Source organism: Geotrypetes seraphini, chromosome 3 (genome assembly GCF_902459505.1).
Source record: "Geotrypetes seraphini chromosome 3, aGeoSer1.1, whole genome shotgun sequence".
NCBI classification, from domain to species: Eukaryota; Metazoa; Chordata; class Amphibia; order Gymnophiona; family Dermophiidae; genus Geotrypetes; species Geotrypetes seraphini.
The window spans coordinates 224547892-224568943 of NC_047086.1; the positions used below are offsets into that span (position 1 = coordinate 224547892).

The following is a 21052-nucleotide window of genomic DNA, read 5'->3' on the forward strand; positions in this document are numbered from 1 at the left end:
CTTTGTCCTGGTCGTGATACCCTTCTTAATGATACCCAACATTTTGTTTGCTTTTCTTGAGGCTGTGGCGCACTGTGCCGACGCCTTCAAAGATGTGTCTACCATCACTCCCAGGTCTCTTTCAAGGTTATTTACCCCTAGCAGTGATCCTCCCATTCTGTAGCTGAACATCGGGTTCTTTTTCCCTACATGCATGACCTTGCATTTCCCTACGTTAAAGTTCATTTGCCATTTTTTGGCCCATTCTTCTAGCGTCGTTAGGTCCCTTTGCAGATCTTCGCAGTCTTCCATGGTTTCAACCCTGCGGTAGAGTTTGGTGTCATCCGCAAATTTAATAACTTCGCAATTTGTTCCCGCCTCCAGGTCATTAATGAATATATTGAACAGGAGCGGTCCCAGCACCGACCCCTGCGGAACTCCGCTCGTGACCCCATGCCAGTCCGAGTAATGGCCCTTCACTCCAACCCTCTGTTTCCTGTCTGCCAGCCAGTTTTTGATCCATCGGTGGACCTCCCCGTGCACCCCGTGTTTCCACAGCTTTTTAAGTAGTCTTTCGTGCGGTACCTTGTCGAAGGCTTTTTGAAAGTCAAGGTAAATGATATCAATGGATTCCCCTTTATCCACCTGTCTATTTACCCCCTCAAAGAAGTACAATAAGTTTGTGAGGCATGACCTACCCTTGCAGAAGCCGTGCTGGCTCGACTTTAGCTGTCCATTGTTTTCTATGTGTTCACAGATACTGTCCTTAATCAGTGCTTCCATCATCTTTCCCGGGACCGAGGTCAAGCTCACCGGCCTGTAGTTTCCCGGGTCCCCCCTTGAACCCTTCTTGAAGATGGGCGTGACATTTGCAATTTTCCAATCCTCCGAGATCTCTCCAGTTTTTAAGGATAGGTTACATATTTGGCGAAGTGGCTCTGCTATTTCGTTCCTTAGTTCCTTGAGTACCCTTGGGTGAATGCCATCCGGACCTGGTGATTTGTCGCTCTTTAGTCTGTCTATCTGCCTGAGGACATCCTCTTGGCTTACCTCTAGTTGGAGCAGCTTTCCATCCCGATCCCCATTTACGATGTATTCCGGTTCCGGAATATTGGATGTGTCCTCCCTCGTGAAGACCGACGTGAAGAACTTATTTAACCTGTCTGCTATTTCTTTTTCCTCTTTTACCACTCCTTTTTTGTCTCCATCATCCAATGGCCCCACTTCTTACATTTTGTTAATCAGCCGCAGGGAGCGCTGTAGAAGCCGCTCCTCACAACTTTGTGAAGAGAAGTGCAGTTGGGAGAAGGGAGCTGGCCAGAACCCGGGGATTGTCTGTAGTATAAATAAAATAAAAATTTCTGTGCAGCACAGTTCGGCACAACCCATGGCCTGGTACTGGTTCGTGGCCCAGTGGGGACTCCTATTTTAGAAGAAACATCAAAAGCGTTGAATGATCGGTTCTAGCCATATACTTTCTCATAATGAACAAATTCTTAGACGATTGTTGAAACTATTTCAGTTTGTATGGAGTGAGAAATTCCGGAAACTTTTGACCGTGGTTTAAGTAAGGATTTAAAATAAATGGACATGTACAATTGTTAGTCCTTGCCAAAAGAGTCCAGTGTCCTGGCTTCTCTACCTACAGGGTGCAGGAATTTATTTAAAATACAAAAATATTTAAAAACATATACAACACATATAAAACAATAATAAATATATCCAAAAGACTGGTCCTAATATTCATATGGACCAGACCCAACATTGTCCGTGTTTCGAAAAAACACTCCTTCCTCAGGGGTCCCTGCTAATAGCACTAACTAAATAAATGGTTATCTTCCCCAGGGGATATGGCCCTACAAGGCTGTTATCAGGGTGAAACTGGTACCTTTAAGTCAGGGGTGTCAAAGTCCCTCCTCGAGGGCCGCAATCCAGTCAGGTTTTCATGATTTCCCCAATAAATATGCATGAGATCTGTAAGCATTCAATGAAAGCAGTGCATGCAAATAGATCTCATGCATATTCATTGGGGAAATCCTGAAAAAAAAGACTGGATTGCGGCCCTCGAGGAGGGACTTTGACACCCCTGCCTTAAGTGAAACGTAGGCCCTACCCCATCCCCAATTAATTTTCAGGCCCTTAGCACCTCTCTCCCTAAGGATTTTGATAATGAAACTGATCAAAATTCCCCTGTCTTCCCTCCTGGAATAGTCCTGTGAAAACACACAAGACTATTAAATGCTAAACTTTATTAGATAAGGCTATTTCCAAAGGTCCTTTATCTGGGTAAACAGAGTATTTGAAAACTACTTAGTGCCCTCTGTCCCTACTCTTAAAGCTACAAGCTGTTCCATTGTCTATAGCTCTCAAGTTCTTTTGTTTTGCTATATGCCTACCTCCCCTCACTCTGAGTAGATAAGAACATAAGAACAGCTTTACTGGATCAGACTAATGGTCCATCTAGCCCAGTATCCCATCTTCACGGTGGCCAATCCAGGCCACAAGTACCTGGCAAAAACCCAAATAGTTATAACATGCTTCCCCCATGTCTGTCTCAACAGCAAGCTATGGATTTTTCCTCCAGAAACTTGTGCAAACCTTTTTTAAAACCAGCTACATTAACCGCTCTTACCACATCCTCTGGCAATGCATTTCAGAGCTTAACAATTCTGAGTGAAAAAAATATTTCCTTCTACTGGTTGTCGGGTAGACTGCAGAGGGTCGGAGTGAAGGGCCAATATTCTGACTGGCGGGGAGTCACGAGCGGTGTGCCACAGGGATCGGTGCTGGGGCCGTTACTCTTCAACATATTTATCAATGACCTGGAAAAGGAGGCAAAGTGCGAGGTTATAAAATTTGCAGACGATACCAAACTATGCGGTAGAGTTAGGTCCAGGGAGGAGTGTGAGAACCTGCAAAGGGACCTGGACAAGCTGGAAGACTGGGCAAACAAATGGCAAATGCGCTTTAACGTGGAAAAATGCAAGGTCATGCATATAGGGAAAAAAAAACCGTTGTTCAACTACAAATTGGGGGGGGCATTGTTGGGAGACAGCAGACTTGAGAGAGACTTGGGTGTGCTGGTGGATGCATCACTGAAGCCATCTGCACAGTGCGCAGCAGCCTCGAAAAAAGCCAACAGGATGCTGGGCATCATAAAGAGGGGCATAACAACCAGGACGCGGGAAGTCATCATGCCATTGTATCGAGCGATGGTGCGTCCACATCTGGAATACTGCGTTCAGTATTGGTCGCCACACCTCAAGAAGGACATGGCGGTACTTGAGAGAGTCCAAAGGAGAGCAACAAAACTGGTAAAAGGGCTGGAACACTGCCCATACGCCGAGAGGTTGGATAGGCTGGGGCTCTTCTCTCTGGAAAAAAGGAGGCTCAGGGGAGATATGATAGAGACCTTCAAGATCATGAGGGGCATAGAGAGGGTGGATAGGGACAGATTCTTCAGACTGAAGGGGACAACAAGTACGAGGGGGCATTCGGAGAAACTGAAGGGAGATAGGTTCAAAACAAATGCAAGGAAGTTTTTCTTCACCCAAAGGGTCGTGGACACTTGGAATGCGCTACCGGAGGAAGTGATCAGGCAGAGTACGGTACAGGGATTCAAACAGGGATTGGACGGATTCCTGAGGGATAAAGGGATCGTGGGATACTGAGAGAGGTGCTGGGATGTAACACAGGTATAGAAAGCTAACCAGGTAATAAGTATAGAAACCCAACAGGTCGTGCATGTGCAAGACCGGAGGGTTAGGACTACGATGGGAAGATAGGACTTCAATGAGAAACCAAGGTGGCAAAGGAGCCCCTTCTGGTGATTCAGACAGGTCGTGACCTGTTTGGGCCGCCGCGGGAGCGGACTGCCGGGCAGGATGGACCTATGGTCTGACCCGGCGGAGGCACTGCTTATGTTCTTATGTTCTTAAAAGTATCTCTATTTAACTTAATCGAGTGACCCCCTAGTCGTTGTCATTTTTGATGGCATAATAAAGTCAAGCCACTTGTACCTGTTCTACACCACTCAGGATTTTGTAGACTTCAATCATATCTCCACTGAGCTGTCTCTTTTCCAAGTTGAAATGCCCTAACCTCTTTAGTCTTTCCTCATACTAGAGAAGTTCCATCCCCATTATCATCTTGGTTACTAGGCTGCTTTTAACCACCCCCCTTCCCCAAGAGGCTGCTGTCCTGGGCGACTGCCTAACAGTTGAGTTAGGTATGTGGAGTGCGTACATTGCTGTAGATCTGGTTCATTTCTGTTACTGTTGCTTTTGTTCCTTGGGTAGGGTGAGTCTAGGCCGTCCCAGACCATAAGCATTTCTTCCCACAGGGGTGGGAGGGTACATTTTATATCTGCCTTGCATCATAAAAACACAATGTCCCGCCACTTGTCCTTGACAGGACAGCTTGGGAAAAACCCCATATTGCAGATAACAGTTAATAGTTTACTGGAAGGTTTAATAGTCTTGAGAAAGAGTGTGGGCTCTGGCCTGCAGCACTGCTCAAGTAGACAGTTTTAAAGACCACAAAAAGAGCAGCTGGAAGCAGTCTCATCAACAGCGAACAGCTGTAACACCTAACAACCCAAAGCTCAGGAAAGAGACATTAGGCCAGGAATGGGAAATCAGTACTGGAGGGCTCAAACCAGTCAGGTTTTCAGAATATGCCTAATGAATATGCATGAGTTGTATTTGAATACAGTGGAGGCAGTGCATGCCATAATATGCACTTAAGGCGGTGTCTCACAAACTTTTCCAAGCCACGGCACACTGAACTCGGGGCTGAGGCTGGAGGGTCTCCGCACAAGCGCAAACATCGACGCGATATTCTCACAGGCATGTGTGCTGTCATCACATCGATGTCCACGCTTGCATAGATGGGGCACTGAGCTTGTTAACCCTAAAATGACTACCCCAGAGGGGAGGTGCAGAGAGCAGAAAAGGCGCCATCGAGATGCGTCGGTGCCGGCTGACTCACCTACGCAATGTGGCACTTGTGGTACACCCAGAATCTCACCGCGGCACACAATGAAGAGATTAAACACAGTGTAGAGAAGGGTCTTGAAATCAGAAGCAATTTCTTGAAACTTTCTAGACACAGTGAAGGCAATTTTTACGAGTTATTGGTGTATAACTGTGCACTACTGTAATTTTAGCAACACTTTGGCAGTTAGCACTGTTAGTGGCTAACAACGTGTGCAGTGGACATGTGGTTTAGGAAGTGGGTGCGAGGGTTTAATTAATTAAGGAGGTTCGGGAACCAGCAAAGGTTAAGAACCCCTGCATTAGCTTTCCTGAAAACTTAACTGGTTTGCGGCCCTCCAGGGCTGCAGTTTGACACCTCTGCAATAGACCACTTGTGGGTTTCTAACTTCCATTCCAATGCATTGTGGTCACTGTAGTCCTGCATCCCTACCCTGGCCATCAGCACTGCAAATATCAAAATGAGGAGGGTCAGTGGTGGTAACACAAAACCCAGGATCATTCTTCACCTCTTCCTGTGAAAAGCAGATCCCTGGGCAGCACGGGAAACTCAAGCAGAACAAGTATGTGCCACAGCTGTGGCTTCCCTCCTCAGTAACTGTTCCACTCCTAGCACTTGGGCATACTTTGATCCGCTGGGATTCTTCCACTCTAGGGCACTCTGTACCTGGAGAAAGGGGGCAACTAGGCAAACTTGGACACCCTCACATCGCACATTTTCCACAAGCAAAATTTCTCTGTCCTAGAGACGCTCTTACCTTGGGAAGGGTCAGACAGTCCAGGTGAGGCTGCAGCTGCTCCTTACATTCTGGAAGGTCAAAGGTTGTTCAGGTACTGGGAGATTTAAAAGTGCAGTCGGCACCTCCCTCTCCCCTGGCACCCGCCCTAGAAGGGAAAAAGTTAAGACCTGGATCTGCGGAGGCTCTGAATCCGGCTGAAAGAGAACAAAACCTGTCTCCTGGATTCAGCTCCTGCTCTAACTCCCAGCGACGAATTCCAGGACACAAGAGAGTAGTGTGACAATCTTGGATTCTCCTCTCTCAGCAGGAAATGTTTCAGTCTTATCTCAAACCATCCAGAAGCTGGTCTCAATACTTAACCCAGCTGCAGAAGCATCAGCGCCTTATTATTCCTCTATCCCACCTCATCTGCAAAGGTGTTTTTGTACACAGCTCATGTTTGCACCCACTGTGGGGTTGTGGCGATTGGGAGATTAAACTAAACGAAACCTTAAGTTTGGATACCGTATCATCTCCATAAAGATAGAGCTCGGCACGGTTTACAGGTAAATTCAATAAATGAGGAAAGGACATAATAAGAAATTAGAGGTTATGAAGAGGATAGCTAGCTTTACATTTTAAATAGATAGCTTTAAGTTTTGGAGAAAAGCCAGGTTTTCAGATGCTTTCAGAATAATTGGAATGAGCATAGGTTCCGCAGCGGGGCAGGGAGGTTATTCCAAAGCTCAGTGAATTTGAAGAAAGGGGATTTCCCTAATTTACCTGCATACATGACACCTTTTAACGAGGGGAAAGATCGTTTGAGTATGTGGGCAGATCTGGTAGTGTCAGGTCTTGAAGAATTCCAGGATAGTGGGATTAGGGGAGGAAGAATGCCATATAGGATCTTGAAAATTAGGCAGGTACATTTAAAGTGAATCCTAGAAATCACCGGAAGCCAGTGCAGTTTTGACAGAAGCGGGGAAACATGATCGAATTTGCTTTTTGCAAAGATCAACCTAGCCAGTGTTCTGGATCCGCTGAAGTCTTTGAAGATTTTTCTTGGTTAGACTTAGACGGAATTACAATAGCCCAGTCTGGAAAGAATGATTGATTGTACAAGGACAGCAAAGATTGAGGCCCTGATGCTCAGAGGCTTTCCATCCACGAAAGACTGGTTATTTACAAGGAAGCTCCACCTCCAATGCTCAAAAGGGTAGCAGAGAATCAGATGCAAATGCATTACAAGGAGCTCATTAGTATTATAATGAGCACTCTGTGTAATGCTCAAAATGGAATGACCAGTGTAATAAGGGGGGCAGTCTGCCCCAGGCACAGCCTTGGTAGGGGCATTGGCACCCATCCTCTTCTTTGCCCCACTCCCCGCCATGCGCATGCACTCCTTCCCTTCCCTTGTACCTCTACAATTTTTCCTGCGCAAACAGTATTACAAACTTGCTGCCCCTGTTGGTGTCGCCTCTCTCGGACATCACTTCCTGGCCCTGCTCCTAGGAAGTGACGTCAGAGGGATAGCTGACAACGCGGGCAGCAAGTTTGTGATGTTGCTCCCGCATTAAAAACCTATGGGTGAAGGGAAGGGGGTGCGGGAAGAAGCAGAGAAGAGGGTGGGGGAAGGGCACCACCGCCCCAGGCACCACTCACCCTCGCTTCGCCACTGGGAACGGCCACTTTTTATGGGCAAAATTTTCCAGCAGGTCAGGAGTTGTCGTTAGCTATTTGTGCCAGTGTTGTGTACCTGTATGTCCAGTGCATACAACAGCTACACCCATTTTAGGACAAAACAAAACAAAAAACAAGCTCTCAGCTGAACCGGCAGCTCTGCTCTCCTTCTACCAGCTCAGTTGATCGCGATTCTGGAGACATGATTAGCTGAGCTGGCGGGGAAGCCATGATTATGGTTACCAGATATCCGGGAAAACCTGGGCATGTCCTCTTTTTAGAGGACTGGCTTGGCTCCCGGAGAACTTTCCAAAACCCAGTATTTATCCGGGTTTTGTAAAGCTCTCGACGAGCTCTAGCCACATCTGGAGGGCCTCTGAGCACGCATAGTTGACATCACACACATCCACGCATGCTCTAGGCTCTCCAGATGCAGCTGGAAGAAGAGAGTAGGCTGTGTGGGCGGGGCTTGGGGTTGAACAGGGCGGGTCTGAAGGCAGAACTAGGCAGGGCTGGGGCAGAATGGGGTGGAGTTGGAGGTGGAACAGGGAGCGGTAAAGTGTCTGGGGTTTCCCGGAGAAAAATATGGTAACCCTAGCCATGATCAGCTGAGCCAGCTTAGGGAGAGAGATCCGCTATCAGCTGTGCAGAGAGAGAGCAGGAGCAGTCACCAGCACGATGAAGGCGCAGCCTTAAGTACTGGGCCTTTCGATTTGCTTTTCTGAGCAGGTGCCAGGCACTTTTACCGGGCTACTCCGCAAAAATAGCATACATATGATTTGTATGCTTTGTACTGAGCATCACCCAATAATTAAAAAATCACTCCTAACACTGTATTTATTACCCTGTTCTCAGAGCTTTGAGCATCAGGGACTGCGTTTTTTGCAGTAATGTTTCTCAACCCAGGCAGTTAGGTTTTCAAGATATCCACAATGAATATGCATGTTCTATCTCCATTTGATCTCATGTATATTCGATATGGGTAGTCTGAAAATCTGACTGGCTGGGTGCAAAGATGGCAAGTTACCCAGTTCCAAGCTGTAGATTTTGGGACAGTCTGGTGCATTATGGGACTTACTGCACCGATTGCAATGGGCAGGATCAGCCCCTACAAATTTCACACTATTTTGGAATGTATCCTCCAACCAGGACTGGCTAACCAAATAACCTGGCATCCCTGTAGGTGTGTCTCCAGGACTGTGCCAAAGACCAATTTGTGCGTGCAATGCATGGCGCTAGATACAGAATATCAGGGGATATCGACTAATTGTCCAGTCACAGCATGAAGATTACTAAGGAGCTACTGTACACAGAGAGTCACAGGCAAATACATCACCAAACAGGACTAGCACAATCCCCTATACCAGGAGTTCTTCTCAGACCCGTCCTTGGTAGGATTACCAGATTTCCTCTTTAAAAAACATAAGACATCTGGTCCCGTCCTGTTCCACTCCCCTCTGCCCTCAGCCCTGCGTGTCTCCTTCCCTGAGCTTGGAGCCATGTCTGGATGTCCTCTGCCCATGCATGGATGTTTGCACAATGATGTCACGCGCATGCATGACGTCGACGTATGCGCAGAGGACATCCAGACAAGGCCCCAAGTTCGGGGGCGGGGCCTTCCAACACCCGGACAAACTGCCAGGTTTTGGAAATCTGAAAAGAAGACATGTCTGGTCTTTGGTGAACATATGGCCAGTCTAGTTTTCAAGATACCCACAATATATGTGAAATAGAGATTTGCCTTGCCTGCATTGTATGTAAATCTCCAAAGTGACCAGAAACAATAGCTACAAATGCAATAAACATATATATATATTTATTTTGTTGTTGTTAATGAGATGCTCTCAGATAAAAAAACTCACCTAAGGTGAAAGGAGTTTTCTCATTCTGAGGAACAAGACTTCTTTATGATGGATATTTTTTAACTAAACCCCTGAAGCAGTTTCTGACAACAAAACCTTCAGAGTTGGGAGTGTTTGTATTAGAGGAGCGTTCTTTTCTTCTTTTAATAGATTTGGCTGTTTTCTGAAAACAATGGTTTGTGGATTGCTCGTTCAGCCTGTCTTTCAGGAGCTTGTTACATTTAGAGCTTACACACAACTCAGATAAGTACTGATTTTGATGTATTTTTTTACAGCTTTGAAACTTTGCTGTTTGTTGCACATTTAAAATTTATTTGAAGCAATTATATGTTGTTATATTGGGAGAGAATATTTCTTGTTCCTGGTGAATTTATGTTTTCTAACAGTATATAAAAAAAAAGTCACAAACGGCAGTGAGATGCGCCCTGTGATTGAGAAAACTCCTTTCACCTTCTAAAGAAGAACTATGGCCCAGATTCACTAAAGATAGCAACTCAATCGCTGTTGGCCGATTCTCTGGCCGATTTTCAAACAGCGATTGATTCACTATCAAGTTTGCATGCAAACTCACCAACTCAATCACTCAGTGAGCAATTGAGTTGGTGCAGAGCCCTGACAGTAGTGACAGGAGAAGCAATCTCCTGTCACGGCTTCTGCCGGGTTTTTATTTTTTCATTTTTTTTAATGGCACAGATATTTTGCGTGAATTACACATGCAAAATATCTGCCCAATGAAAAAGAGCCCCCCCACCCCCCCGACAAAGCACCCCTCCCTCTCTGAACCAAAAAAAATAGCAGGAGGGATGCCCACTCCATCCTGCCATCACCTCCCATGCGTAAACTGATGTGGCAGAAGGGATGCCCACTCCCTCCTGACGACGGGTTCCCCCACCCCTGGACTTACCTTCCCCCTCCCCGTACCTTTAAGTCAGGAGTAGGAGGGGTGCTCAGTCCTTCCTGCTCCTCCGCTGGCAGCAATGTGAACCTTAGACCCTACCCCGGTGCATCCCATCTCTCTTTCATCTCCTCTCCTTTCTCTGGTCTTCCTTCTTTAACCCTCCCCCTCCCCTAATCGGGTGCATTTCTCACCCCCTCCCTCTCTTTGTCACCCTCCAGTCGGCAGTGAAACATTCACAATTCACTGCTCTTGTCAGCTTTAGGCCTTCCTCTCTGCTGGGTCCTGCCTTTGCAAAAACAAGGCAGGATCCAGCAGAGAGGAAGGCCCAAAGCCGACAAGAGCAGTAAATTGTGAACACTGCTGCCAAGAAGAAGTTCTTGACGCCAATGGCAGCCATCAGAGGAGTCATCGGAGCACCCCCTACCCTGCTGCTGGCCCCTGAGTCTTCTCTGCACTGTGTCCCATCCTCTCTGAAGTAACTTCCTTCTTCCTTAGGGGTGGGACGCAGTGCCGAGAAGACTCTGGGGCCAGCAGCAGGGCAGTGTTTGTATACCCCTGATGCCACCTGTCATATTTTGATACGGGGAGGGAAGGAGGATGGAAGGAGAGGAGCCAAAAGTCCACCCTCTGGAAAGTGCCACCCGAGGCCACTGCTTCAGTTCGCTTCATTATAGGGCTGCCACTGTTTCCGCCCAGAGATAGGGCTGAAGACTCCTCTGGAGTGATGTCATTTTGTGAGCCCAACCTCCAGGGAATTTAAGAGTTAGTCTGGATTTTCACACTACCCAGGTGTCTTCTAGAAACCAATGGCAGCTTAAAAAGTGCCTGAATGTCTGAAGCTACTCTTCCATTTATCTGGAAACCCAGGTGCAGACAACTCAGCATACACACAGGTCAGAAGCTCACACTCAATTCTATAACACAGCAAACCACAGCAGTGATAATTTTAAACTGCAAACTCCAATCTTTTACACCTTTTACTTGCAGTTATGGGGAATATATGCACTACTTCTTACCTCCAGGGCTACAATTGTATTTAGAGGACCATCGTTTTGAGACTATGAGAAATTACTTTTTAACCTACTAGCAATGTTTATTGGATATGGAAGATCACATACAGAAGCACGACACAGTGCAGCAAACATTAGAAACCAAAATTTCTAGTCTGAAAGAAAAGGTAAATGACCTTGAGAACAGATTACAGTGCTGCAATTTGTATCTTATTAGAATTCCAGAATCTATTAAAGAACAAGGATTTTTGGAACAATGAATTCCCCAAACTCTAAAGCTCCACTTTAGAGCAGGTCCACTGCAACATACCTAGACAAATCCATGACAACTGGGTATGGGGGAGGATCCCCAGCAACCTAATTCTTGAGCTGGTTTGCTTTGCAAAATATTAACAAGCGATAAACAGGTACAAAGGCAACTCAGAAACATTGAGGAACAATGTAGAACTAACCTGCTGTGTGCAACAAGCACCCCAAGAAAGGCCGTCGGTAATGCATAATCACAGAAAACTCCCCACAGGATCTCTCAACTGGCTGGAAAGTGTTCAAACATAAGAACATAAGGATTGCCGCTGCTGGGTCAGACCAGTGGTCCATCGTTCCCAGCAAGCTGCTCATGCGGTGGCTCTCTGGTCAAAGATCAGCGCCCTGAGACTAGCCCTACCTGCGTACATTCTGGTTCAGCAGGAACTTGTCTAACTTTGGCTTGAATCCCTGGAGAGTAATAATAATAATAACAACAGTTTATATACCGCAGGACCGTGAAGTTCTATGCGGTTTAAGATTAAAAGAAGGTACAAATAGATTAAACTTAACAGGGTGGAAGCTAGTGATTAACAGCTCAAGGGATCAGTTATTGAGGAGAAAGAGTTGTACGGGTCAGCTGCCTAAATATTTCAGGAACAGATATGTTTTTAGGCGTTTCCTGAATTCCCCATAAGTAGTAGGCGTAAGCAATTGTTCTAGATCTTTACCCCATAATGCTGCCTGATGTGAGAAAAGGTGTTGATGGTGTCTTTTGAGTTGAGGGGAAACGAAGATCGAATGTGAACTTCTCTTATGTCTGTTGGCTGAGAAGGAGAAAATGTCAGTTATGTATTTAGGGGCTAGTCCATATAGTACTTTAAAGCAGAAACAGGCGAACTTAAACCTTACGCGTGCCTCCATCGGTAGCCAATGCAGCTGTCGGTAGTAAGGTGTCACATGATCAAACTTCTTCAGCCCGAAAATCAGTTTGACCGCTGCATTTTGTATTAATTGTAATCGTCGCATATTCTTTTGGGAAATTGCTAAATAGGCGATGTTACAGTAATCAAGTTGACTCAGTATGAGGGATTGTACCAAGATTCTAAATGCTGGCATATGAAAATATGCTTTAATGGATCGAAGTTTCCAGAGAGTGAAAAAAACCCTTCTGATTAAGGAGTCTACTTGGTCTTTCATGGTTAGGCTCTGGTCTAGTGTTACACCCAATATCTTCATAGTAGACTGAATAGGATAACTAAGGTTATTGATGCATAGTGGTGTTTTGGTTTCAAGCGGGTGTGGCGAAACTACAAAAAATTTTGTTTTTTCTGAATTAAGTTTCAGTTTGAATTCAGTCATCCATTGCTCCATCAAATTTAGTGCTTCTGATGCCTTGGGAGTAACTTCCGAGAGAGAGTTAGTAAATGGAATGATGATCGTATAATCATCTGCATAACTGAATAATATTCTCCCCTATGACAGACTACGGAAGAGCGTTCCAGTTTTCTACCACTCTCTGGGTGAAGAAGAACTTCCTTACGTTCATATGGAATCTATCCTCTTTCATTTTTAGAGTGTCCTCTCGTTCTCCCTACCTTGGAAAGGGTGAACAACCTGTCCTTATCTACCTTGTCTATTCCCTTCAGTACCTTGAATTTTTCGATCATGTCCTCTCTCAATCTCCTCTGTTCGAGGGAGAAGAGGCCCAGTTTCTCTAATCTTTCACTGTACGGCAACTCCTCCAGCCTGTAAGGAGAATCATCAAGGCACAAAGAAGCAGGTTATTCCAAACAACTGAGTGTACACAGAGAAGACAGGCCATATGGAATCCTACAGGGACTAACAGAAAGAAGCCTGCAGAAGGAAATGTAGACAAACGAACTTCCTGTTTGACATGGAAGGCAGAAACCACTTTTGGTAGAAAGGAAGAAAGGTACAATACGGAAAAAACTCCCGCGTCCAGAAAACGGATAAAGGACGCCCTGTATGAAAGAGACTGAAGCCCCCCCCAAAAATGTCATGCTGAAACAACGGTGACCAAAAAGACAGTCTTGACTGTCAGATCCAGAAGAGAAGCATACTTCAGTGGCTTGAATGGGCCTTGGAGAGGCCCTGTAGAACAATGTTAAGATTACACGAAGGGAAAAGAAAATGCAAGGGAGGTCGCAAACAAAGCGGTCCTCCCAGAAACCTGGACACAGCGGGATGAGCAGTAAGTGAACTAGCGCCGCTGCATGCTCTAAAACATGAAAGGCCTGCAACCTGAACTGTAAGGGAAGCACACTGCTAAACCTGTTTCTAGACCCTCCTGAAGAAAAAACAGGACCACCAAAAAGGGAGCCCTCTCAGACTCCACGTGATTCTTAGCACACCACTGTTGAAAAGCCTTCCAGGCTTTGGCATAAGACGCCATAGTAGAGGGTTTCATCAAGTGCAAAAAAAAATCGAGATAACTACATCCGAAAAACTGCACTTCCTCCAAGCTGAGCGCTCAAGAGCCATGCCATAATACCAAAGCACCATGGGATCTCCATAGGCACTGGCCCGACTGAGAAAATATCAATGAAGAGGGGGCATGAGTCTCTCACCCCACAGATTACAGATGAGATCTGCATACCATGGGCACCGAGGCCAGTCTGAAGCTACAGGAATCACCAGGCTGGGATGCGTTGCTATCTGGCGGAGGATCCAATCGACCAGAGATCACGGAGGGAACAACATACAGCCATGGCTAAACCAAGGCTACACATGAGCCAGCCAGGCTAAACCAAAGCATCTGGCCCTAGCTTCCTCACTGTTCGTCGACTGAAAAAGCACCCGGCCTTCGCGTTCTCTGCCGCAGCCAAGTTCGCCTAGGGCTGACCCAGGTCTGTATGATCAGACGGAATGCCTCTGAGAGGGACAATGCTCCTGGGTCCAGGATCCTTCGGCCGAGGAAGTCTGCCTGAATATTGTCAACTCCGGCCACATGGGCTGCGGAGAAAGACAGAAGATGTGCTTCCACCCAAGAGAGAGAGCACTAGAGCTCCCTCGTGATGTATGTATGCCACCACTGTGGCGTCATCAGAGAAACTTGCACTGCTGGTCCTTTCAGCGAGAGGGGTGCTATCTAGTCTTTTGCACTGTCACATGTATGATTTTCTCCCAGTTGGTGAAAAGTTATGTATGTGTGCTCACTGCAAATAGTTCCTAGCTCACAGAGAACGAGTACGTTCCCTTGAGGCTAGTGGCAGACTTGGAGGAGCTCAGGGAGACAGAGAAGTACATAGAGGAGATCTACAGGGATGTTGTACAGAAGTCCCACCTCCAGTCTGATAGCTCTTGTGCTGCCTTGGAGGAGATAGGTCTCCTAGAAAGAAAGCATCACTCTGGTGAAGTAGGAAATAATCCTGTAGCTAGGACACCAGGGGATGCAATGTCTCCAGGGGCCTCTGCCCAGGAGGGAAGGGTTAGGACAGCTGTCATAGTTGGTGATTCGATCATTAGGAATGTAGATAGCTGGGTGGCTGGTGGACATGAGGATCTCCTGGTCACTTGCTTGCCTGGTGCAAAGGTGGCAGACCTCACACGTCACTTAGATAGGATTTTAGATTGTGCTGGGGAGGAGCCAGCTGTCTTGGTACATGTAGGTATCAATGACATAGGGAAATGTGGAAGGAAAGTTCTGGAAGCCAAATTTAGGCTCTTAGGTAGAAAACTGAAATCCAGATCCTCCAGGGTAGCATTTTCCACGCGCAAGACCCAAGAGGCAGGCAGAGCTTCGAAGTTTCAACGTGTGGTTGAGACGATGGTGCAGTGATGTGGCAGAGGAAATTCCTCGACGGGAGAAGGCCACGAAGTAGCCTGTTTAGAGTGCTGCTGGTCTGACGCTGCTCTGGAGGGAGATATGGCTCGTGGTCAGCGGGGTTCGGATGGGAAGGATGGCGGGTCAGTGGGGGGTTGGCTGCGTGGCGGGGGAGGAAGTACTGCTGCCAGCGAATCCAAGGACTAGGGCTTATTTTTGGGGTAGAGCATATATTAAGACCTATCCCAAAAATCATGCTGGGGCTTATTTTCAGGGAAACACAATTTTAGTTACTATGCTATATTTAGACTATGTGCTGTATAATCTGACTAAAATCCAGCACTGTTGGGGTAGATTAAACACTATTTTCTTCTAATTAATTCAAGTAATATTCACTGCCCAAGTAACATACTTCTGTCTCCACCAGGATTTCTTCCATCTTCTTTCCTCCTCCTTGTCATCTAGGTTGATGACTATATGGTATAGCTCAGGTAGCTGCTTACCTATTAACAAAACTTCCCTATGGGCTAAAACCACAAAAGCCATATTTTTCTCAGCTTACTGCTCAGGTTTTACATTCGCTGAATAACAAAATGGCAAGTCGATAACTACTGCAGCTCTATTTATGAACACAACATGAACATACAAACTAAAGATCAGATTAGGATACACATCATAGTGAACTAAGACATTTCAGAGCTGAGAAAAGCTTGCTAGAGGTTTTTTGCCTCTCAGTATAATTTAGCCTGGAATTTCACCTCTGCTTTTCACTTATTTGTCAAATATAATTGTGGCTCACCCCATTACACTTCTACAAAGATTAACTCTCATGTACCACAATGCACGAAGTGGTGCCAACAATTGAAAATGGGGCCAAAATCTTCCAACAGAAACAGGCTAACATCACATCTCTGTAGCTGAAAAGACTCAGAATTATTTATTATTCCAAAAGAAAACATCTATACTCAGCTTTGGTACATATGCAACAAGACTACAGAAAGTAACATAGTAAAAGATGGCACATAAAGACCTACATGGTTCATTCAGTCTGCCTAATAAGGGGGCAAGAGCTACATTATTATTATGACTCCAGCATAGTCACATTCATTATCAATATACAATTACACCAACAATATTGCTAATTAGCAATGATTTACTCTTTAAATCTCAAACTTAAGATGTCTTCCCCTCCCCCATTGAGATACACAGCACCCACTCATACCATATAAGGGTCATTTTGGATATGAGAAATATGCATATCATAGCATTATGTCAATTGATCCGATGACTTGTGCACAATAAAAATTATTTGAAACTAGAAATTTCTTAGCATGGAAAGGAAACAGTACAATCAGCAGCACACTTGAAAGAGAACTCCTGCTTCAAAAAAATCTTTGGAGCAAATTTTATTTATAAAAACATTGGCAGCAATTCTGTAAATTGATGCCTCCTTTTTTGCGTCCTAATGCATAGAGTGTGCCCTGATGCCATTACAGAATATTAGTGCAAATCTGCATCGGTGTGCCAAAAAGAAGGCATGGTCACTTATGCCAAGTCAATGGTAGATGTAAGAGGGTGCTTCTAGATCTGTCAATCAATGTGTGTGTTGATGGGTGACACTCCCACATGCTGCCCATGCTCCTCCTAAATATAAGTGTCCTTTTCAACTGCATGATATGCAACTTGTAGGCAAGTGTACAGAATAGCGCTTTGAGCAAAAATGCATGTTAGCGGTGCCTATTCTGCATTTACACGCGTCAGATGCACTTAAATGCAGGTGCGCTTTATATAGAATTGTCCAGAGTTTGTTAAGCAATTTGGTTTCATTTAATAGAATTAGAAAAGAGGCAAGATTTGGTGGTTGATTAAACTCTGCTTGCATCAAGCTTTGGTGGTGCACTTCTGTGGTCATTGTTTACCTTACATTGTGAATAAATTGCAAGAGGACCTTGTAGAATGATACATGAAATTTATTATGCAAAATGAGGCATACGAGTTAAAGGGAAGAATAATCCAGACTATAGCTCGATGATGCTAGTTTCCACATTGAAAGTCACTACCAAACACAGGATTGAGCATCATCATGGACAATACTTTGACCTTTAAAGTATAGTTTCAGAAAACGTCCCTCCATCTTTGCTTTATGATCCATTGAAGAATACCTCACTGGGTTTACTGCTCACAGAAAGACATAAGAACATAAGCATAAGCAATGCCTCTGCTGGGTCAGACCTGAGGTCCATTGTGCCCAGCAGTCCGCTCTCGCGGCGGCCCAACAGGTCCAGGACCTGTGCAGTAATCCTCTATCTATAACCCTCTATCCCCTTTTCCAGTAGGTAATTATCCAATCTTTTCTTAAACCCCATTACCGTACTCTGCCCTATTACGTCCTCCGGAAGTGCATTCCAGGTGTCCACCACATGTTGGGTAAAGAAGAACTTCCTAGCATTCGTTTTGAATCTGTCCCCTTTCAACTTTTCCGAATGCCCTCTTGTTCTTTTATTTTTTGACATGGAATGTACAATGAAATAGCAGCCATATCATGAAAAAATGTGATTCTTTTAATATGGATCACAGGTCAAAGAAGTATGAATATTTTTTTTTTAAAAAATTCTAACGTGTAGGAGATTATGATCTAAACTGGCCTTGAGTATCTGTTCCATATCTGTTTGGCACATTTACAAAAGCAGATCTAACGCCTTGATTTGCTCCAAATGCTGGCATTCTAAATCCTTGATTGAATGTACTGCTATAAGGCAAAGCTCCATAATTAAGGAACATACCAGGAGGCCTGGTGTGAGCATTTGACAGGATGACTGGAGTCACATTTTTACCCGGGGTGTTGAAAGAAAATTCCGGAGGTGGTCTACTAAATTTAGCAGGAGTAGATGTACAGGGATTTACATCATCAGTCTTTAAAGGCAGTACTGGAGCAACGTGATGGTCTGAAAGGTTCTGCACATTAGATGGAATAGGCCCAGTAGTTAAAGCAGGCTTGATCCAATCGTCTTTGAAAATCTGAACAGTCAAGGTAGAAACTAAAGTGCACAGACGATTAGTAACATGAGCTAGTACCATCTGCTCATTGGCATCTCTTCGGATTCGCACATGTACTGATCCAGCCTAAAATAAAATATATATAAAAAAAAGTTGACTTCATTTAGGTGAAATAGCCCATTACCTTAAAATGCTTAGACACATACATAGTAACATAGTAGCATAGTAGATGACGGCAGATAAAGACCAGAATGGTCCAACTAGTCTGCCCAACCTGATTCAATCTAAAAATTTGTTGGAGGGTTTTTTTTTTTCCCCTTCTTCTCCTTAGCTATTTCTGGGCAAGAATCTAAAGTTCTGCCCGGTACTGTTCTTAGGTTCTTCCAACTACTAAAGTCTCTGTCAAAGCTCACTCCAGTCCATCTACACCCTCCCAGCCACTGAAGCCCTCCTCAGCCCATCCTCCCCCAAATGGCCATATACAGACACAGATCGTGCAAATCTGTCCAGTACTGGCCTTAGTTCTTCACTATTTACTATTATTTTCTGATTCTAGATCCTCTGTGTTCATCCCATGCTTTTTTGAACTCTGTCACTGTTTTCCTCTCCACCACCTCTCTCGGGAGCACATTCCAGGCGTCCACCACCCTCTCCGTAAAGAAGAATTTCCTTACATTGCTCTTGAGTCTACCACCCCTCAACCTCAAGGGAGAAGTTATCAACGCTGAAAGTGATTAATACAGTTACGGGTCCCCAGCTCTGGAACTCCTTGCAAGCTTATCTTAGGGAGGATACAGTTTTGGAGAAATTTAAAGGATCATTAAAAAGCTCTCTTTAAAGACGAATTTGAAACTTAAGAAATTAGACACGAACGTGGAAGAAACTTCTCTTTTTATACCTAGGACCATCTTTTATTCAAGTCTCACACTTTCTTACTATCCAGTCCTCAATTTCCTTCTTTTCATTGTGTCTACTTACAGCTTGCTAAATCTTTACCTCACCCCTTCCAGTATCTCACTAACTCTATCCTCTTCCCCCAATCCAGCATGTGCATTTTTTTCTTTATTCCCTCCTTCCATCCAGTATATGCTCTCTCTTTTCTCTCCACTTCCATCCAGCATCTGCTCCCCCTCTCTCTCCTCCCTTCTATCCAGCATTTGCTCCCATATCTCTCCTCCCCACTTCTATCCAGCGTTTGCTCCCATCTCTCTCCGCCCCATGTCCATTCAGCATCTACTCCTCCACATCCATTCAGCGACTGCTCCCCTCTCTCTCCTCTCCACTTCCACTCAGTGTCTGCTCCCTCTCTCCTCCCCACTTCCTTTTAGCGATTGCGCCCCTCTCTCTCTACTCCCCACTTCCATCCAGCGTCTGCTCCCCCTATCTCCATTTCCATTCAGCATCTGTTCCCCTCTCACTTCTCTGTCTTCCATCCAGCGTTTGTCATCTCCCCCCTCCCCCTTTCTCCACAAAATAAGCCTGAAGCACCACTCAACCTCCTTCCCTTCCCAGCACTTTTCACTTTCAGAGGGCCCCTGACACAGCGGCCCTGATGCTTCTCCTCTTGACTCAACTTTCTGTTTCCACCTGGGTGGCTCATGTCAGAGGAGAAGCATTGAGGCTGCTGCATCAGGGGCTCTCTGAGAGCGAAAACTTTGGTTTTGAAAAGCCCCATGAAGGTGAGGGAAAGTGAGGGAGGGAGATAGCCCAATAAGGGAAAAAAGATGCCCACTGGAGCTGTGGGGCAGCCTTAACGCTGGCCCTGTCACCAGGGTTCTAATCTTCAAGAGGACAATGCCCTTCATGATGAATCTCGAAGCCACTATCCTCCATGCGCACAAATCCCTGCCGCAACCCTCCTCCATGCACACCCCACTCCCCAACATCCCGCTTACTATTAATACTAGAAACCTGCTGCTGCCATCAATGCTGTATTCTGATCCGGTGCAGGGTCTTGAGCATTTGTGCATGCTCAAGGCCTGCCTGCTACCACCTTCTCTGAGAATCTCAGAAGGGGTGGGAGCTGGCAAGCTTTGAGCATGCGCAGATGCTCAAAGCTCCGCATCGGATCAGAATACAGCGTTGATGGCGGCAGCAGGTTTTCAGTACTAATGGTAAGCGTAATGTTGGGGAGTGGGGCATGCATTAAGGAATGTGGCGGCGGAGGTTTGTGTGCATGGAGGATAGAGGCTTTGAGATTCATCAAGGGGGGGCATGTATTCAGCGAGGAGAACAGGGGGGAGGGGATCATTCTATTGAAGATTACAGCTCTGGTGGGCCATCAGGAGTTGAATGGTGGAGGGGACCTACTCATATACTGGTGTGGAAAGGAACTATCCTGATGGGACGAGTCGACACTCTGTTTCCGAAGTAAGGACCCAATTTGCAAACAGTTCTATAGGAGCCACACAGACTCAGTCAGGAATAGCCTCACAGGGACTCAGCAAACACAAACACAAAGTGTGGAGGGCCATGTATGTTAATGCACACAGTTTAGGCAATAAAATTCTAGAACTGGAAACTGAAATAAGGGATGCCAACCTGGACGTTGTGGCAATATCCGAGACTTGGTTCACGGACACACATGGGTGGGATATGGCTATACCTGGGTACAATCTACTTCGTCAGGACAGAGAGGGCAGGTTAGGTGGAGGGGTAGCACTATACATTAAAGAGGACATCAAAACCACCAGGATCACTGATGTCAAGTATACCGGGGAGTCCCTCTGGGTAAACCTGGCAAGAGGTGGCAAAAAATGCCTGTATCTTGGTGTGGTATACAGATCTCCAAGACAACCGGAAGACATGGATGCAGAATTAATTGAAGACATAGAGAATATAACTCTACGGGGCGACACTGTACTGCTAGGGGACTTCAACATG

The 21052-nt window shown here is 45.6% G+C and overlaps 2 protein-coding genes across 6 annotated transcripts in view; both read right to left on the reverse strand.

Moving 5' to 3' along the window:
- The window catches only part of SLC39A5 (solute carrier family 39 member 5), a 69680-nt gene extending 63753 nt beyond the window's left edge, over nucleotides 1-5927 (reverse strand). For all 4 annotated transcript variants that reach the window (XM_033935578.1, XM_033935580.1, XM_033935579.1 and 1 more), the window contains exon 1: nucleotides 5732-5927. The gene's annotated coding sequence lies outside the window, so the exon portion shown is untranslated. The remainder of the gene's footprint in view (nucleotides 1-5731) is intronic.
- An 11776-nt stretch (nucleotides 5928-17703) lies between these two features.
- Nucleotides 17704-21052, reverse strand: part of SLC30A6 (solute carrier family 30 member 6) — a 92299-nt gene continuing 88950 nt past the window's right edge. For both annotated transcript variants that reach the window (XM_033938638.1, XM_033938640.1), the window contains one exon: nucleotides 17704-18295. In XM_033938638.1, the coding sequence (XP_033794529.1) occupies nucleotides 17801-18295 (495 nt within the window). In that variant the 3' untranslated portion in view covers nucleotides 17704-17800. The remainder of the gene's footprint in view (nucleotides 18296-21052) is intronic.